The sequence below is a fragment of the Podarcis vaucheri genome (assembly GCF_965113315.1).
Source record: "Podarcis vaucheri genome assembly, chromosome: 1".
NCBI lineage: Eukaryota > Metazoa > Chordata > Lepidosauria > Squamata > Lacertidae > Podarcis > Podarcis vaucheri.
The window spans coordinates 18,354,443-18,375,428 of NC_138759.1; the positions used below are offsets into that span (position 1 = coordinate 18,354,443).

General features: G+C 41.6%; 1 protein-coding gene across 7 annotated transcripts in view; it reads right to left on the reverse strand.

The window, feature by feature from the left end:
• The window catches only part of EML1 (EMAP like 1), a 140,385-nt gene that overhangs the window by 21,884 nt on the left and 97,515 nt on the right, over positions 1-20,986 (reverse strand). For 2 of the 7 annotated variants that reach the window (XM_082217075.1, XM_082217071.1), the window contains exons 4-11: positions 18,725-18,775; positions 16,398-16,532; positions 13,763-13,791; positions 12,134-12,160; positions 8,004-8,133; positions 6,299-6,448; positions 3,360-3,429; positions 348-458 (exon numbers count right to left, since the gene is read on the reverse strand). In XM_082217075.1, coding sequence (XP_082073201.1) covers positions 348-458; positions 3,360-3,429; positions 6,299-6,448; positions 8,004-8,133; positions 12,134-12,160; positions 13,763-13,791; positions 16,398-16,532; positions 18,725-18,775 — 703 coding nt within the window. The remainder of the gene's footprint in view (positions 1-347; positions 459-3,359; positions 3,430-6,298; positions 6,449-8,003; positions 8,134-12,133; positions 12,161-13,762; positions 13,792-16,397; positions 16,533-18,724; positions 18,776-20,986) is intronic. The other 5 variants (XM_082217072.1, XM_082217076.1, XM_082217074.1 and 2 more) reach the window with 5 other exon arrangements.

The following is a 20,986-nucleotide window of genomic DNA, read 5'->3' on the forward strand; positions in this document are numbered from 1 at the left end:
AAAGGGGAGGAATGAGCAGACCTCTTGGTCACAAATTCAGACAGACAGATCTGCAGCAAGCAAATCAAAATTCCACTTGTAGAAGAAGTAAAAATGTTTGGGAATTCCTTTTTTGTTTGTTTAAACCCTTCTTGCCTAAGAAAAAGATTTCACTGAAGCAAAACTATCTCAGCAAAACTAGAATCCAGTAAAATAATATTTGGTGCATTCCACTGGGGGCAACCTAACACAGAAGTGAATAGCATTTGTTTACAGAGGAAACTGTCCCATTGAGTTATGGCAACAGATTTTAGAACTGTAAATACGGCAAAAAGTGCATCAACAATACATAAGGAGATATCACTTACCGATTTGGAAAATGCAATGCAAGTGACAGCCCGGTCAAAGAACCCCATCCCAATGACATGCAGTGTGTTCAGAGTAACAGAGTCCCAAATGCGGACATGGGGCAGGAGTTGCTGCAGAAATGGAACAAACAATAAGCAACAGCTGCAGTTAGATTTGGGGCTGGGGTGGGGCAGGAATCTGAGTATAATCACAGTATGTGAAAATACCTGCAAATGCATCTTAGCCATATTTAACATCTTCCGTTCATGGAAACACAAACATACAGGAGAAAAGGTCCAATTCTCTTTCAACCTCTGCCTCTCATCTGCAATATAGGGGTAATAGTGGTCTAACGTATAGTGTGGTTGTCGGGGTTACTGAGACACTGATATGCAGATGGGCATTTTATTCTATTTCTAGTTCGTGTCACTTTTGCAAGTGCAAGTTCATTCCATTCTGTTTCTACTCCTTTCTAATTTTCTCTTAAAATATATAATTTTTGAATGTGTTTTGATTTTTTTTTTGCCAAGAACTGTGTCACAGCGTACAGAGAGGTACAAAACCCAATAGAAAGCTGTGGTTCAAGCTGCACACTAGTCTAGGAGATGTGGATTACGTCAGGTCATACCGGGAAAAATCTGGAAAGATCAATTCCCTGTGTACATGTGAAGCATTTTAGAGAGTCTATCCTGGAATTATTGGGGGCGAGGTGCATGCCTGCTGTTCCCAGAAAGTGAGGAGTATGATTCAACTACAAAACCATACGAAACTTGCAAAATGGTCCAATACATTACAAAAAGATTTAACCTTCTGACAGCTTCACTCTGCCCTCTAAAAGTCAGCTGAAACAGACACGTCTTATAACGCTTCCAATTTATAACTAATGCACAGCCTATCCAACTTGCATTTGCTGCTCCCTTCAATGACAGCTAATGGAGTTTGACAGGATTATATAATGTCTGCAATGCAGAGTTAGAACGCTAGAGAGCAATCTTTGCAAATCTTTAAAATAGCAAAATGCACGGCCAACTGACAGACAGTATTTGCCTATTGATGACTGCAGTCCCAAGTTGCAGAGGGGCAGTTCTGTCTATAAGCAAGAAAATCTATTCGCACAAAGTCTGAATAAATACTAAAAGGATTAGCCAGAATTGTTCTTGGTCTTTTTATCAATAAAGATCTCTGCAGGGAGAATCCTTTGGAAGATTTAAAGAAATCACTTTATACTTGAGGTTTAACATGTTGAAATAAACAAGAAAATAGGAATTGCATTTCCATTATCTGCAGTCTTTAATGAGCAATAAAAAATAAAGAGTTGCAACCACTGAACCTTACTAGTTCAAGTAATAGTAATAGTAATAGTAATAATAAATATTCTTATTGAAAATGGCTAAGGTCGATAGTCTTTCATACAGATCCTTTCCCACTTTCCATTACAACCACGGTAACTGTAATATTTGCTCTAGTGTTTTTAGCAAGGGCATAAGAAGAGCCCTGCTAGATTAGAAAAAGGCATATCTAGTGCAACATTCTGTTTCCTACTGTGATCAACCAGATGTCTTTGGGGAAATGACAGGCAGCAAGATTCTCTGTGGGTGCTGCACCCACAGTAACTGGCATTCAGATCCTGGAGTTGTATACAACCATCATAACTAGAAAGCTAATGGAAAAGGAGATTCTATATTTTAGTACCATCAAATGGTGACATTTATGCCTGACAGTTATAAGTACAGTGGTACCTCGGGTTACATACGCTTCAGGTTACAGACTCCGCTAACTCAGAAATAGTACCTCAGGTTAAGAACTTTGCTTCAGGATGAGAACAGAAATCGTGCTCTGGCGGCGGCAGGAGGCCCCATTAGCTAAAGTGGTGCTTCAGGTTAAGAACAGTTTCAGGTTAAGAACGGATCTCCGGAATGAATTATGTATTTAACCCGAGGTACCACTGTACTCAGTTCTGCTTGCAAGTTTCCCACAGCCTTGCAAGCTTCCCACTACACAGACAGGAAGCTGGATTGCTAGAAGGACCTTGTATTCTTATTACATTTCCTCTATCAAGCTCATGCTTTTCTCCAAAGCGTTCCACTTTTTTATGTCATTCATTCTGCCCTTACATTTTATGATCCTGACGTAGTTCCTGGTGCCTTATTTGCAGTTTCTAGTTTCCTATTTGTTTCAAAAGTGCAGAGGCAGCCTGAATAAATAACCACCCTTCATCAGAAGAGTGTTTGTACTAAAGTGAAAGAACAATTTGTACAACACAGGTGCAATATTTTTAAAAACGCAACAGAACGAATGAATGAATGAATAAATAAATAAATAAATAAATAGCATAAAATTGAGGAACAAAAGCAGTTCTCGTAAATATTATCATGGGAAATGCTGGGACAAATGAGAAAGTTGTAACAGAGCACTAAAGAAAAAAAGTGTGTTTCCTTAAGGAGGGCATTCAAACTGAGACAACACTTCAAAATAAGACCAGGTCACTACTGTGAATCATTTACCAACAGAACTGGTAGATACTGCCCAACAAAGTGAAACAGCACTACATCTGACTCAAGGCTTCATTTTGACGCATCGTGCTCTCAAGCCGCAGGTTCTCAGGAATGATATTGATTGATACCAGAAGCTTCTATATGCAACAGGAATTGGGTTTTGGGCACAAAATAAACATCCAGCTGCCCCAGATTTACATACATGCATCCAGCAGACTGTGCTGTATGAAGGATCCAAATCAAAACTTCACAATCAATGCATACTCAAGCACGAAGCACCCAGGAATGACGTGGCTTTAGATTGGAAAGGCAACTGGAAATAGGAACCAAACCCATCCTCATTTATATATCCCTACTAACATCATTTCTTCTATCATTTCTACTACATTGGAGCTCTGGTTCCTTCCAACATATAATCCTGGAGGTTTACTTTTAACACACCTGCTCCTTATTAGTATCAATACATTAGCACGTTAGTATAAAAACAACAGATTTCTAACAAGCAAAATTTTGAACATGATCAATAGGCCGACTTACTTTCCCATCCTTAGATGTTCCTGCAACCTGACCAGTTGCTATGGTGATCCTGTCAGGATGGACAGCTAGGCTGAAGGAGGGAGGGGAAAAACCTTTGTCAAATCTCATATTACAAACACTGTTCACAATGCAAGCTAAAAGAATTCTGAACACCCTGGACTGGATGGTTTCCCAATTTATTGCAATGCATATGGAAACATTTTCATTTCAACCCTTGCCATGTCTAATGTGTGAAGACAAGTATCGCAAGACACTGAAGGGTGCAAACAATTACAGTATTTTGCACATGCTTTTCATAAACTATTTAAATTTGATAATTTAATTCCCATGACAAATGCTCAAAGTTGCACTGTCCCCAACCTGCAATCTCTTGCAATAACCAAATCAATATTAACACTAAATGCATGAACGATTGAGGACTAGATTTATGCCTGCATCAGTGCTCTTTGTTCCATTTCTTGTAATCATGCAAAGCTGGCGATGAGAACTGATGTGGGGTATTATTTATTTACTATGGGTTGCTTTCAACTCCCTTTTAAAATTATTGAACTAAGTGAGTTATGGCCATTAATCTGAATGGGTCTAGTTCTGAGTAAAAGTTAGTTGTTTTTATATCTGTTGGAAGCTGCCCAGAGTGGCTGGGGCAATCCAATCTGATAATAATAATAATAATAATAATAATAATAATAATAATAATAATGGGCTGCAACCCTATATTGTTGTCCTGCTTTTCAGATGCCTGTCTCCCGAAGTGGGCCAAAGAAAAAGAAAGGGGAAAAGCCATGCATCAGACTTATAAACTAGAAAGATAAGGGGGGCTCTGTTTGGATCTCTTTCTGAGCTCGAAGTATGGGTACCCCCAACAAAAATTTAAAAATTTGGCTGTGTAATTTGGAATTAATGTGATTTGGAATTAATGTGATTTGATTGGCCTGTTAATAAAAATTATTTTAAAAAAAAAAAAAAGATAAGGGGGGCTCCCCATGCTTTGCAACATCTGCAACATCATCATCATCATCATCATTTTATTTGTATTCCGCCTTTCCATAGTTAAAACAATGCTCAAGGCGGCTTACAACATGACAAGATTTACATAATTATCAACATAACAAAAGCCATAAGCAATAAATAAAACATCAAAAAGTACCGTACATAACCAAATGGAAAACAATTTCCACATAAATCATAAAATCTAAAACTAAGGAAACAGCAAGGCAACAGGAGTTAGAGCAGTGTGTTATTTCAGGGAAGAAAGCAAGAAGCGAGTTCCCTGAAGCTGCTCCTTCTCTGGCCCCTGGATGAGGTTAGGCTGGTCTCCTTTCTGCCTTCATTCCTAGAAGGCAGTAGTGCAGCCTCATAGTGATCCTAGGTCTTCTTTCTCATGGCAGGAGCCAGAATGCTCTCCAGCTCCAGGGTGGTAGTAGTTACAACTGTGGGCTGTTAGCCAGGAATCTCCCATTCATTACAACATCAGTTCCATGAGTAATGGAAGAAGTATGAATGGCTTAACTTTTCTGCTCTCATTCCTACCTAGGCACTGCATTGTTGGAAAATTAAGACAAGGCAGGTGCCAGTATCACCAGGTGGAGGCCCATGAGGGTACTGTGTCTGCCCCCCCCAAAAAAATTTGGCTCTGTTGCTGTACATTATAGTTGTACCTTGGTTGTCGAACGGAATCCGTTTGACTTCTGAAAACGTTTGACAACCAAGGCGTGGCTTCTGATTGGCTGCAGGAGCTTCCTGCACTCAACTGGAAGCCGCAGAAGCTGCGTCGGACGTTCAGCTTCCAAAGAACGTTCGCAAACCAGAACACTCACTTCCAGGTTTGCGGCGTTCAGGAGCCCAAATATACGAGTGTCAAGGCTTTCGTCAACCAAGGTACGGCTGTATTTACAACAGACGTGGGCAAACTTTAGACTACAGTGGTGCCTCGCAAGATGAAATTAATTCGTTCCGCAAGTTTTTTCTTCTTGCGAGTTTTTCGTCTTGCGAAGCACGGTTTCCCATAGGAATGCATTGAAAATCAATCAATGCGTTCCTATGGAGACCGGGGACAGAGGGGAAGTGCCGTGGGCCTTCCCCTCTGTCCCCGGACCTGTTTTAAAGCAAGGGAAGGGGCAGCGGGGAGAATCGCTTCTCCCCGTTGCCGCCCCTTGGTTCAAAAGGGGTCCGGGGACAGAGGGGAAGGCGCGTGCACGCCTTCCCCTCTGTCCCCGGACCTGTTTTAAAGCAAGGGAAGGGGCAGCGGGGAGAATCGCTTCTCCCCGTTGCCGCCCCTTGGTTCAAAAGGGGTCCGGGGACAGAGGGGAAGGCGCGTGTGCGCCTTCCCCTCTGTCCCCGGAGATTGCGGGGCTGGCAACGGGGAGAAGCGATCTTCTCCCCGCCGCCCCTTGCTTCAAAAGAGGTCCAGGGTGCGGGGGCAAGCTTCGTTTTGCAAAGCAAGCCCATAGGGAAATTCATCTTGCGAAGTAACTCAAAAACGAAAAAACCTTTCGTCTTGCGAGTTTTTCGTCTCGTGAGGCGTTCGTCTTGCGGGGCACCACTGTACTTTGTTTTTAATGGAACACCAAAATCTACCAGCCAGAGCCAGGTGCAAAATGGTACTTCAGCTAGATGGCCATACGCTAAGAATTAAGGAATATGGGACCTTTGAACAAATGCCCAGCCCAGCAATTTGTGATCCGTACCAGAACCAAGCTCTCAAGTCCTATCACAAGCAATCTAACTGGACAGGCAGGGCTTTTAAGTTGCTGCCATTATTAAGACTATTAAGGGGTTAGAAACTGTTGCAGATTTCTGCAAACCACCTAGAGATCTGCCAGTAGATCCCAATCTACTTTCTGCCCAATCTACTTTACGAGAAATGGGACACACTATAGTTTCAATTCTTCCACCTTGTTTTATTTCCAAGGTATCAATGCCCTATACATACAGCTTACCACTTGACATCGTCATTGTGAGCAGTGTAATGCCGCTGTAGTTGCTCTTCAACATTGTACAACACAACAACAGACGCAATGAAATACACGGTTTCACCCGTCGGAAGGAGGTACAGGTTACTACGGCAGTCCCGACCCCTGTAGCCATAGCTGACATCTTAGTTAAGATCATAATAGTTTGTAAGCGGCCGTTCAAAAATTGCTAGCACCATTTGATGTGGTAACTTGGGTCTGTACTGTAAGGCTCTATGACTATGCACTAGTTTATTTGCACCAGATGCTGAACGCAGTTCACTAACCATTGTTCCATTTCCTGGTGAATCTGGTGAAGACAGATTTCTTTTTTGGGGAGTGATGGGCTTTCCCTTCAAATGTTCTGTGCTGTATCTCAGCAGACATGTACAACATCAGGTATGCTGTCTGGGAGTCCTCCCTGTCGGTTGAGGTGGGTTTGGTTTCAAGTGGCAGGAGAGCTTGCCATTTGAAACAGGATTCCCCCCCTCCCCCATCAAACCTGCAGGTGGGACAACCTCCATTTCAAACAAGAGACCGGGACCTTCCCAGTGAACAGATCTCCCCACCTTTAAGCAGTTCAGGCCTGGAATATTCTGCTGCTGTTCTTCAATGGGGACAACTCCACAGCCACAAAGACTGTGAAGCAGGAAGGTATAGCCCACCCCCTCGGGAAATGCTAGCACAGTGTACCTATAGACTTATCACCCAAACCACAACACAGATGAGTATACCTCCCCTTTAGGACTTTTGCAATGTATAGTTCACCTGCCTTCCCCTGTATTCTGTCTGTTGTACAGATTTGCCTTGAAATAATTTAAATGATGCAACTGAAGGAGGCTACAACAATACAAAAGCAGTGAATCTCATTCTCCAACCACCAGTGCCAATCATGGGCAGATCTAATCTGATTGTGGGAGTTAATCTATATGTTAAATGGTACTATTTGGCACATGATGCTATTTAACATTTAAAATCATGCAGCTGCATGCTCTGTCATACATGGTTTCTTGCTTATTGAAGGCCAAGATGAACTTTGGATAGATAAATTGATAGACAGACAGATAGATAGAGGCCATGCACAGTACTTCTGATTTGTCTTCAAAAGACTGGCCAACAGTGACTTGTGTGTTTAAGAAAGAATCTGAAAAATAATTCTAGGAGTAACTAAAAAGAGAACCAGCATAAACTGTCTTTCTATGTAGCATATGACCAAGCAATGACGGTATTTATACAAACTAAATGGATGTGCTGAAAATCATGATGTATTTTCTAAGAATTCTGTTCCTTAAAAACTACAGAGACATATAAATACCCTTTGATATGTCAGTAAAAGAGAAAAGCTGTTTAAGTACATTATAATTAGTAACCATAGCGCCCTACTTTTCTGCAATGTGCCTAATTTAACCGTGTGATAATTAACTGGTTTTAAACATAAACCTTCAGGCTACATTCAGCTGAAGCCTTCCTGGAGCTGCTTAATGGGATAAAGATGTGCAGCAGAAGTTTCATATTATTAATACTCATTTGATTGTTTTATCAGTGAAATGGTAATTGCTTCCAAAAAAACAACAACCCTAGATTCCCGCTATGATAACCTTCCAAGATACATTACAAAAAAACAACAACACACAACTGAACCCAAGAAATGAGCAGTTTCTACGTTTAACATGCAGCCATAAGAAAAGGATACACCCATTCCAGTTTTAGCCTCTTGGCTGGTAGTTCTGCTTTTGCTTCCAGACTGTAAGATTCCACTTGATCTTTGGGCATGAACATGGTAACAGGGCGTCCACGCAGAAACATTTTAACGTATCCTTCCTCTACAAAAAGGTCAAAAGACAGAAAGAATTACACACATACACCATTAGTCATGTACTTCAACATTCTTCTATCCCAGCCCACTAATATGTTGCCTAATGACACGCTGAAGTTACATTTTTTGGGGGGGGGTGCTGTTCCCCGCCCCACCCTGGCAAGCAAAATTTGAAATAATCAGATACACACCAAGTCCCCTTCTGCTTTAAATCTCTTTACAATACTGAAGAAGAAACTCCAAAGATTACAATTAACACCAGAAAAAAAATATGCCACATGAAATTCTTTTATTTATTTTTATTGGATATTTACACATCTGGGTGTCAGCATCTACAATTTTTAACATTCACGGCATCTTAGTGTAAAGACAAACTTTGCACTCGGCTTATATTGTTAGAGATACACTGGAAGCACAACGAGGACAGGCAATTAATAAAAGATCTGCGCTGAAGTACATGTAAGAAAGAAGACGACGACTAAGTTTTAAAACAGAAGCAGCGACAAGGACAGCACAGAGAAAGGAGAGAGAAACATAAAAGAATGACAGATCTGAACTCTGCTGACATTAAGTAAACACCCTGAACACCACCAGAAATGCTCTAGTCGACGGTGCTTTAATTGAAGTATGAAGCCAGAGGAACTTTAATAACAGATCTGGAAGTACTGACTTGGGGACTTCATGGGGCTTAAAAAGCTAGGTGATCTAGGAAATGTCATGATAGTCTGGCTAGGGCTTTTAGGAAATGGCAAAGCCAAAGGAGGTTTCTTGCGAACAGCTGGTGAAGCTTTTCGAGGTTCAGAACTTGCTGCCTCCTGCTGCTCCATCGGCAGATCAAGGGATCCAGCCTTGTTCTCATCCAAATCGGGCAGTTTTGGAGTCAATGACATCAGCAGAGTTACTAGACGGAATAATCGTGGGCATAGAGAAAATGGAAGGGCAGAAGCAATAACATTATGTAAATCAGTGAGAGAATTTTAGGTCTACTAAAAGCATAGCTAAGGATTTTCTAACACCATTAATGTTTAAAGGAGGAGGGCTTTGTTTTAGTGGACAAAGTAACATAATTTATGTGTTGTCATTGTAGTTTTAATCAGAATTCACAGAACAACAATATCATGTTATAAGCATATTTGCCAATAACAATTTAACAGTTGTTGCAGTGGTTAGTGTTTCTTTAAAACCAGCAATGCACATATGGAACGTACCCAAAGCTTAACTAGACACCTTCTAATTCTTTTCTCTTTTTCTTAATGAAGAACAACAAAACGTGTTGAAGCGAACACATAACTGCAAGCTTAACAAAGCTGTACTTTGCACATATTGCTAGAGATTCTTTCAAAGCATGAAAAGTTGCTACAGTACTTAACAGCTGCGCATGGAAAAACAAAGTACACAATGAATAGCTGGACACTTGACAGTTCCCGAGCTGTACAGGAAAGTTACAGGTAGCTACATTTCTAGGCCTACAACAACAAAACAAAGCACACCTGTCCTTAAACATGGACTATGTAGCACACATCAAAAGCTCAAGGGCTCAGATCACTTATCAGAAAACAATGCGGGTAGCCAATGTTAAAGTCCAATGCTGATGTAATGCTGCCAATCTCCAAAGCACAATCAGGAGGCTGTGAGTTCATGGAGGTCCTCAACCCCCATCTAAACCATGACAACCCTGATTCTGCTCACCTGGCTTCCACTCTTAATCAGGAAGCCAGGTGAGAAGAACCATGGTTATCTTCATCAGGTTTCAAACACAAGATGTTTTGGACTACAACTCCCATGACACACTATTACTGGCTGTGCTTCTTGGGGCTAATGGGAATTGCTGTCCAAAAGATCTGGAGGGCATCACTTTGACTACTCCTTCCCTAGTGCCAACAGGAGATGGGGGGGGGGGACTTGGCACTGGGAAGAAGGAGGAGTAGTATATGCCCTGCTTCCAAGTTCTCAGGCACTGGCAGTGCTACATTTGCATGGCACCCACGTAATGTGAGGATTGGGTTTACTAGCGTATTGTTCTTCTGAAATGTTATGCATCCACTTAGCGTAAGCACACAACCACTAATTGCATCCAAGCATTGTGAGACAGCTGCCTTTGGGGAACCTGTCCTAACCTAACATTTACCATGTAAGCAAGTAAATGCTTAGATGGGTGAGCAGCAACCACTGTAGCACTAGATCACTACATTACACATTATGGGTACAAGCATTTAGAATCAGGGTACAGTCGTATCTTGGAAGTCAAACGGAATCCGTTCCGGAAGTCCATTCGACTTCCAAAACGTTTGGAAACTAAAGTGTGGCTTCTGATTGGCTGCAGGAAGCTCCTGCAGCCAATTGGAAGCCCCATTGGACATTTGGCTTCCAAAAATAGTTTGCAAACCAGAACAGTCACTTCCAGATTTGCGTCATTCAGAAGCCAAAACGTTCGAGAAATAAGCTGGTCGAATACCAAGGTACGGTACTAAACTCTTGTCCACAGAACACACAATTAACTCAAAACAACCTTGCTATCAGTCACACGCCAGGAATGATTAATAATCCTTTCCAGGCAAACATCTGCCCAAACTTACTGTCCAGACCACCCGTTCATAACAGGTGTGTGGCAGCAGACATAGATACTGATAGGCTAATTCAGACAGTGGCATGCCCACCATCACTTAAAATATTTATGTAGCCTTTTTTGCTTTGGTATTCAAAGACACAGAAAGAACAACAGATGGCAAGTGTCTTAGAATAACAGACTGCAAGAGAAGATACTGGCTAATGGAAGTGAAGCCACTATATAAAAAGGTGAAAGACTGTTAAATTGTTAAAAGCAAGGCTGGATAAAGCACCTGCAGTATTCTTATACTACTTCAGGAACAGCTGGGAAACAGAACTGAGCAGAAAGGTTGAAACTAGCAACGCTTCAAGTTGCTTCCATGAGAGACTGCAAAATTAGTTACATGTGGCTTGTTGAACAACATGATCCACAAGAATAGAAGCAACCATGATTAAGAACTTAGCCTCCCATAATATTTAGGAGATGCGGATTAATGAGGAGTTAGTTAGGAATAAACCATTTGTACAATTGCAACACAAATCTGTTTACACAAGCTACAATGAAAACAATTGTGCATCGATTAAATCTTGGTTAAATGTTAATTATCAGCAAGCACTTCCAATATCATACATTCCCTAACCCTAATTTGGCATTCATATATATCCAACCGTATCCCTCTGCTCATGGAAGGCTCTTTGCTTCAATGGAAGCTTCCATGAATGGAAGGAGGAGGGAGGTGATTTTCACCAATTTCCCCTTTGGGCTGCGGCCCACCTCCCACTCTGTTTGGGTGAGTTCCCCAAACCCTCTAGTGCAGATTTGCAAGGAGCTGCAGAGAAAGGGGGGGAAATCAGTAAAAATTGCTTCTTGTCACCTATTTCCATTCATAGAAGACTCTGATGGACCTAACAGTCTTTGCATGAGCAGAGGGACACAACTGGAGACAACCTAATACGTTAACAGCACTGACATATCTGTTAGCCACTGCTGTATGCTCGTTGGCAATTCAGGTTAAGTCTATGATTTACCAGGGACAATTAAGGAAGTGAGCAAGCACTGCAATGCCACTCTAAATGCTTATTTAGGCACACATTAGGAGACTAACCAAACAAACTATATAGTGCAGGCTCTATCACATGGCTTCTCAGCCGAAGTGCCAAGCAGCTATTATCACACAATGGTACATTCATGTGTTGCCATATAGCTCTCTAACATTTGTCTCTTTCCTTGGCCATTTATTTGACCAGGTCAACTAAAGATCAAAGCGAAAATCCATTTGGATTAAATTCTACAAGGCTTACAACCCAGTAGGTGCCCTGCAAGAACTTTGGTCAGAAGAAACCGAACTTGTTTAGCGTTGTAGCAGTAGAAGAAACATGTTGCCTCAATGGAGACAAACTCCTGCCCAGAGAGCTCCTGCTTAGAGAGCTATGAGGTTTCAGAAGCGAGGCCTACCTACCTTTACAATGTGTCACACGGCGCTTCCCTTGTGGTTACAGAGACAGAGATAGAAGGGCTAGATAAAGATGCATTCAAGAACAGTCAGGCTCACCTAAATCCCTGCTCTATGGACTCCCCAACCGTCCTCTTTGATGTCCTGTTCAGGGAATACCGTTTTTGGTTCATGTAAGCGGTCTGAATCTTCCAGACAACCAGTGAACAGGATGGCCCTAAATTGATTCACATGTTGCTGTTTGCACTAACTGCAATTTAGACTGCAAATGACAAGTTGTGTTTGAGATGTACAGACCAGCCATGGGTTTATTTCGGTTTCCATCATCTCCTACCATCCACAACAATCTCAGGATGCTATTCCAAACAGCACACGAAGGAATATCCCAAACTATTTTTCTTTTAACTCAGAATATTTTCCCCAAATTGTAGTTTGCCGACCAGCTTCAAACCATGCTTCTTGCCTGGAGGCCACTTGAAAAACACGGTTTCTTGGATGGTACTGGTTCAGGCATCACAATAAATCATGGTTTGGTGTGATGTCTGAACCACGTCATCATGCAACCATTCTTGCGAGAGAGGCCGAAAGTGGAGGGCTGTGGGTATTACTGCTTATTCTATTTGCAACGGCAGATGTGATGCTCACAGTTGGGATAATCAGGACTTCATATAAAGACATCTACTTCACTGTGCCAAGTGGTAAGGAAGATTTTACCACATGTTGGATGTAGTAAAATAATCATTAATGCGGGGCTTAGTAGCTGATGCTCTCAACAAATTGAATGCATTTAATGGCCAATCCTTCTATACAACAATAGTAGCGTGTACTCCTCTTTTTAAAAGCAGAATAGATAGAAAACACAGGGAAGTATTTTAACAAGTATGTCCCCATCCCCCCCCCCCCATATTGGCTCCTAAGAAGTAGAAAAAAGGCATTGTTATTGATTTAGGGAATGATTCTGCTTGATTCAAGTATTCACATGCTCTAACACTGTCCTTTCCACCTCAACCCCATTTTCTCCTATGAGCTTTGGTTTTGTCGGGTGAGCGCTCACAAATCAGAAATATTGCTGTGTGCTGCTTTTCGTCAAGTGTGGTGGGTGTGTAACTGGAAATGAGGCTCTTTCTCGTGTGCCTGTATTTGTAGGGAAGATTAACCTGCCTACAAAAAAAACACCTGCAGACCTTTTTGATTTATGTGCTTGTTACATTTATATTTTGCCTTCCCTCCAACAGATGCTAAAGTGAGGATCATTAAAACTGAGGCACAACAAGTAAAGGTTTGATGCTACTCTGAATCCCAAATGAACCCCTCAAAATTCATCATTAATTACTGAATTAAGGACACTGTACATGCTTCTTGAAAAAGATAAAATTAAAAGAAAAGTATTACCTGATAAAACCAGCATATCAAGTTCATTTCCAGAAAATGTGAAACTACTAATTACCATTTGTTAATCACTGTAAAGTAGGACTAGGGCATGTTTTAGGAAATCAACAGTGATAGTTCTGTTGACAGTTCTGTTAACTCAGTAGAAAGCCTAGCTAGCTACAAATGTTCAAGCCATGTTTAGAAAAAGGTTATATCATCATGAAAACACCATTTACATAAGAATAAAGAAAGCAAAACAATTACCTGCACTGAACATTGGCTCCTTAGGCTTGCTGTGAAAATAATCAAGAAATATCCTTTTAACAAGACTTGCATGCCCATCTTTCCTCCCAAGCCCCACTCTCCTTCATGACCATCCATCTCAAATAAAGCAAAATTGCCATCCATTCAGTTCAGCAGGGATGAGGTTCTGGCTTTGTTTTTGATTCTGGCAGGCCCGTGCACAGCTTGTCTGAGGCCCAGGGTGGGAATCCCTGGATGGGCTGGGAGGCATGGGGCATTCTTGGCATGATTAAGGCAGGACTCAGAAGGGGCCCCTGGCCAGCTTTGCGCTCCATGCAAAGTGTACCCAGCTACCCCCCTGCACCATTCAGAATCATGCAACTAAAATTGCATGAGGCAAGAGAATGGAGCTGTACATGTCCTATGTCTGCCCATCCCCAGGTGTCCCACACTGGGATGGAAAAATATGACAATTTCAGTTTCTCTCAGTTTCTCATTTTCCCAATCGTAACGTTGCTCCTCAACATTTCCACCTCAGTGCAACTGAAAATAAACAAATCATGAAATGTCACCAGCATTTTAAGTGTGAATTTCTCCTAATATGCACGTTTTTGTATGCAATTTTGTCAAATCTAAACTTCTTTTCATAGCAATTTTCACAAATACAATACATGCTATTTTACTGAACATATGCTTTTCTATGCACAGCTTACATGTATTTTTGACATCTTTCTTGGCTGGAGAAAAACACTGCAAAATTCAGATAAATGATTTTTTTTTTTTTAAGAATGGCTGTTTTGGTTCACATATTCATTTGGAAAGTGCAGATTAGGTACATTCACCTTTAAATGTGAACTGAATCAAATTTAACCTCCATCCTTTCCGCTCCCTAACACTAATTCAGCCCTGGGGAGCATGTCTGCAGCTCACAGAAAAGAGCGATGGGCACATGCAGGGCAAATTCCTCTCCTCCCTCGTGTGATTATAGTCTCATGGCCCTGAATGACCGAATACAACTTACAAATCGTACCAAGTCATGTTGCTCATCTGTGCACAAAACTGTAAAAATATTTTTCTTCCTCGCCATCATTTCAGCTAAAACTCTGGTTCATGCTCTTGCGCTCCCTTGCCTTGACAACTAAAGTTCTCTCTCGACTTCCCTTGTCACTTCCTAGTGATTTCTCTTCCATTCAAAACTCTGCTGCCAAAATCATTCACATTTCTCATCACAGAGACCACGGGACGCTTCTCCTCAACCCCAAACAAAGACTTCCCATCCTCTTCTGCATCTAAGGCAAGTATTTTGTCGTTATTACTGAAGTTCTTCATGGACTCTTCCCAGCCTGCAATTCTGCCCGTTTCACTTTTATATTCATGGCTGGGACTTTCCTTTCTCCAAATGGACCACCCCACAACTGCCAAGAAGTATCCTGCTCTCTTACATTATTAAATTTCAACCCCTGCACCTCCACACGCCTAGAACTCAGCTCTACACATCAGCATGGTACCACTTCTATCTTTCTCCAACTCCCTCCTCAGAAACGATCTCTGAAGCATCTGACTTAACCTCCTGCTGTAGAACTGTGGCCTAAACACTTTCTCTGGGGTAAGTTCACTACTAAATATGAAAGACCACATAAGATTGCTGAATGGGTGCCTGTAACTAGGGTTGGGAAGGCACCGAAGTGCTTGCCCTGAAAAACAATCGAGCCCTTTCAGTGAAAACAATTCAATTGGTTTTGCAAGCATTTGACAAGAATAGTTGCTTGGCTACAAGCATCAACAATCCCCAGTAAAAAAAAAGATGCAATGAGATCATCATCTGCCACCAGCAAAGAAGCCTGCCAGGTCTTTCCTGGGTTCACTGGAACCCTCTATCAGCTGCTACCCTCTCCCCAAGGCAAGGCTTTCCCTCCTCCCTGAAGATGGAGGGAAGACTAGCAAGGATGGCAGGAGTGGGTGCCAGCTTGTTTGCGAAGGGCTATGCATGCTGCAAAATGCTGCTGTTTATTCAGGCTCCCCCACCGCACTGCATTCTTCTGTGTTTATGTTCACTACCCTTCCCATTCCTTCCCCACCCCCTTATTTCTCACTAGGAATGGACAAATCCATCAGTTTTTCTTTCTCTCAGTTTCTGCTTTTTTCCAGTCCAGATCTCCACATTTGCATTTTTTTTAAAAAAAAAGTCCTCATGAAAATTCATCAGCATTTATTGCACATTTCTCCTAATGTACTCCATTTTCCTATGCCATTTTGCCCGACACAGACGTTTTTGCAAGCAATCTCCTCTGATATAATGCACTTTATATGCTATTTCCCTAATATATGTATTATTATGGACACTTGTTCCTTAAATACATTTCTTTTAAGCTGGAGAACTACATCACAAAAATCTGAGAAATGCAAATCCTAACCAAAGTAGATTTCTTCCCCATCCCTATTTGTCCCTACTTATTCCATGCCACATTTTGTCTCCTCCTACTTTCAACATGTTGTTTGCAACTTTCTTGTGACAAGGGATCAGTCTTTTTGCTTTTGCCAAGTCTGTAAAGTGCCATGCACATGGGATTTAATAGTATTTTAATAACCGCAGCACCACCAAACATTGTGACTAGCCTTAAGAGCCAAGTGGATATAGCAAGAGCTCCTTCCCTACCTTTCACTGTTCTTTTTACCACTAGATGAACTGCTTGTGGATCCAGCTCGATTGCGGCTGATTTTGGAATCTCCATAGCTTTCCCTTCGGCCTCCAGGAGACACACGCTCAGCTGAGTTGGTTCTTTTGACAGTGCTAACAGAAAAGGAAGCATACCCAATTATAAAAAATAATACATTAGTCTGAGTCTACACGTCAAGCTCTTCAGAAGTACAATCCCCAAACAGTAATCTATGGTGAGCTGAAATTATTAATCCTTTAAAAAAAGAAGAAGAAAAGAAAGAAGCATGGGCAAACATGCAGAGGTTTATATTTCACTGTTTCAGGATGCATAACTTTTAACAAGAGTAAAAATAATTTATAAATATAAATGCAAATATAGGACCACATCCTGGTCTCAGTCCTTCTCAGGGATGCACAAGCACCCCAAGATTCCGTGGTGAAAATGTAGAATATGTGTGGGTGTGTAGAGGGTCTTCTGCCCAGCAGAAACTGATACACATGGCATCATTTTCCCACTGGGGGTGCTGGGATCTGTTATCACAGTTCCAGACCTTCAGAAAGTATGCTTCACAAGCGATCTGGAGGACTGGTCATCACCTTTCCCATCACCAGAGACATGTTGCTTGGCTCTTTGGGGAAAGGAAGTTATAGAGGTGGGGGAAGTGGTTTCCTTCATACTTTGTTTCATGTCTTAACAGGTCATTTGCCTTTTTCATTAAGAGATAGTCTGTAACAATAACAGAACTGACTTGACTCTTTTGGAACGTTTTGTACTTTCAGTCTTGTTGTTTATTATTAATATGTTTATAACTAAAAGGAAGACTGAATCAAGCTCACCTGGAACCTACTTGCAAGCAATGGAACAGGGGCACTCACTTCTGCCATTTTTGGTGACGTCCCTAGTCATGCTGATACAACGTCAACAGGCATGTTACGTAAGAATATATAACATATGGATCCATGCTTCTAAGTATTTTTACCTGAAACTAAACTCAAGTTAAATGTTTTGTGCCGTACGTCATTTAACTGGGTTTAGTTCAAGGTCATAAATATTTCAGTCGTGGTTCAATATCTTTCACTGAAACATAGTCATATTGTTAATTGGCTGAAATATATCAACACTTTAGATTGCTCTCATTAGCGCAATTGAGACCATGAGGCAGTGACCCACGCAACAAACTCTTCAAGCTCAGTAGGACTTTGGATTTCTGTTTTGAGAACAGCGGTTATCTCCTTTAGCAAACTGGTTTGGAAAATGGGGAAAAGTTCCAAAAGCAATTCACAATACTGATTGGTAGTAGTCAAATTCCTCTTCGGGTACCCAATAGTTCCCAGACAAATGAACTGAGAAGGCCTTACATGTGGTATAAATAAAGATTATATAAACTAGATAAACCTTTGCAGAATCGGTCAGAGAGCTTCCCTGGGTTTTGCCCTTGTGGGATAGCTCAGCAATGGCACCTTTGGGTGTTCCGATTAGGCCGCACACCTCCCATACATTTGCATCTAGGACTTGAATAAAAAAACCGCAAGCAGATTCAGGACCTCCGGAGGCGGCGCCACCGACAATGGCGGATTCCCTCTAAGCTAGAGGGAGAAAGCTCCGCATAAATCGGGTCTTACCGCTGCAGCGAAGCCGGGACCCTTCAAAAATCGCAGGCGGGTGAAGCCTGCGACCGTGGGACTCGGCGGGCACCTTTCGCGCGCCCCCGTCGGCAAAGGAACCCTGCGGCTTCAAAGCCAACAGCAGCACAAATTCCTGTAGGAGAGGGCTATCAATGGCTACCAGCCATGATGCCTGCTGTTCTACCTCCACAAATGGAGGCAGAAATTCTTCTAAATAGCAGCTGCTGGAAACCACAGGAGGGAAAAGTGCTCTTGGGATCATGTTCTGCTCACTGATTTCCCACCAAGCATCGAGTTGGCCATTGTGAGAACAGGATGGTGGATTAGACGGGCCATTGGCCCAATCCACCAGGTTATTCTTATATTCTTATGTTAACAAGCACAGTTTCATTGCACATAAAATGTTTGCATGTAAAGGCATTCGGATCAGAAAGAAATCCTCACCAAGAAGCAAGAAACGTTAGTATAGAAATGTTAGTACAGAAACAGAGGAAACAAAGTTAATACTCCTTAAAATGTAATATGAAAAGTGCTGGTTATGGGAACTTCCTTTTTCTTTCTTTCAACTACTCAAGCTTTTACTTATTACTACAAATACATACTACTGGTGATGCAAACTGCTAATTTCATTATGAATGATGGGAGACAGATGGGTGAACGAAAATGACATATTACAATACTAGTAAGAATTCCCTCACCTTAGAGCAGTTTTTTTCAGTTTGCATGCATTGAGAAGACTCACAGACCTGCTTAATCCATGAATGAGAAGTGCATAAACAAAGCAGAATAAAAGTGAATGCAGTAAAAATAAGAATGTACAGACAGAGAACATTCATATAAAAAAAAGTTAAAATACAAGACGTATACATTTTTCATGCAATCAATATACAATCCTGCATATTATGTAAAGCAGAATTAAGGAACTAAATCATTTAACAAGTTCCTTGTTCAGCTACCTTGATTGTTCAAGCTAACCGATAAACATAGCACCTTGAGCAAAAGATTCTGAGAGCCCCACAAAGAGTTTGCAAAGCACTTTAATACATTAAGCAATGCTTTCTGCATGTAGACATCTCAGGATCTTTTGGTTTTAAAAGTTAAAAAAACAAAACAACAAAACTGGTGAATACAGCCAGCAGTAATCAATGGAGGACAGACAGGAAACTCAATACTAGAGCAGTAAAGGGTTGGGGGAGAGACAAGGAGGACAGTATAAGTTATACACACAGACAGACATAGAAATAATGAATGGTGGTGTATAATTATTTGAAATGCCAGACATTCAAAATATCTTCACAGTACGTCAGGCAAGAAAGGAAGCAAATACTCTCCGATCATTCCAGCTAAAGATAGAATTCAGGTCACTGGGGGGGGGGGAATGAGATGAAAAGGGGGACAACCATATACAGGAGTAAGTTTTTAAAGAATCAGCAGCACACAGGGACATGGGGGTTTTTTTTATAAAAAAGAGGAACATTTCGTAACCAAGAGAAAATCTGCCCTACCTTGAGTAAATTTCTGTATGATCAGTATAGTTCATATCAAGGGACTGTTGACAGTGCTGTTTTCTAGGAACATAAACCACCATCTCTTCTCGAATTTAGCATTATTGAAGTAAGAGGGAGGCAAATGCTGTATTTGTATGACTTTGGGGATTTTATGTTTGACCCTCTGTGGACCAACACATTTTTTTTCTTGTATAAATACATAAGAAATTATTTACATTTTGGGGTTCCTTTGAAGACAATAATTTCTTTCATATTTATGTTGAATACTTTAGTTATATTATTTCCTTAAGATCACTCTAGTTATCAGTGCTGTCCCTTTTTCTTTTCTGGCCCAGTTTAGGCAATACTCCTGTTAGTTTCCCCTAAGAACCACATGCCGCACTCTTGATGGCATTGACGGGGGCAGATTTGACCCACCCAGTGATTTCTTGGGGTGCTGAAGGCTCAAACCACATATCCTACCTGCTGGACCTGTAAAAGTTGGCATACATGATGTTCCATCTCCCACCCTCTCATTTTGCACACTAAATAAGTGAAGAGGGGTATAATCATCCAAATTCCTCCCCCTCCGTCACAGCAGCTGGCAGATGCTTCCTCATAGTTTGATCCCAAGCCATGGAAGAGTGTGCATGCATGTGTGCGTGAATGTGGAGGGTACGTTTGGGACTGCACCATGTGGAAGTGGCTGCTATACTAGTTAGGGTGTGTGTGTGTGTGTGTGTGTGTGTGTGTGTAGGTGTGTGAGAGCATGCATATGCTTCAGGAAACCTGAACTAGGTGCAATCAAAGTAGCAGGCATCCCAAGACTGCACAACCTGACTACCCCATGCAATCGCGTACTCCTGATACAGAGCACAAAACTCATAATTTTGAATACTGTAAAGACACCAGGTTGGTGTCTTATGTTTTGCTGCAACTGGGTTAACAAACTCATGGGGTGTGTAGGGTGCTGGCAAAGAAAGTTTAGTAGCATCACAGAGGGGGCTGCATGTACTTTATGTTACCTGCCCTGCAACCCCAACTTCCACACTAAAGCTGGATTGTGTGACAAGCATAAATTCTGCTTTTTCTACTTCTACTAATCTATGTCCTGTGCGCAAGCCCAAAACATTCAAACCAAACGCAGCAAACAAAGCTCACCCTAATCAGCTCCCTATCTCTTAGGTTAACTTATCCCACAAGATTGCTAAGAGACTAAAATGCCACTCTGAGTAACCTGAAAGGAGGCTGAAATACAAAATGAAGGCTAAAGTATTAAATAGAGACATCTTGGTCTTCGCGCCCCTCCTAAACGCCCCCCGCCCCGTTTTATTTGTCTTGGGGTGGGTGCGGGGTTTTTTTCCTTGTCTGTTTTGGGGTGGCGGTGCTAGTGGTTCTGAGCATCCCCACTTTTTCTTCTGTGAAATGGTACCCACAGCTGTTTTTCAGATTTCCAACGTGCCCGCAGACGTA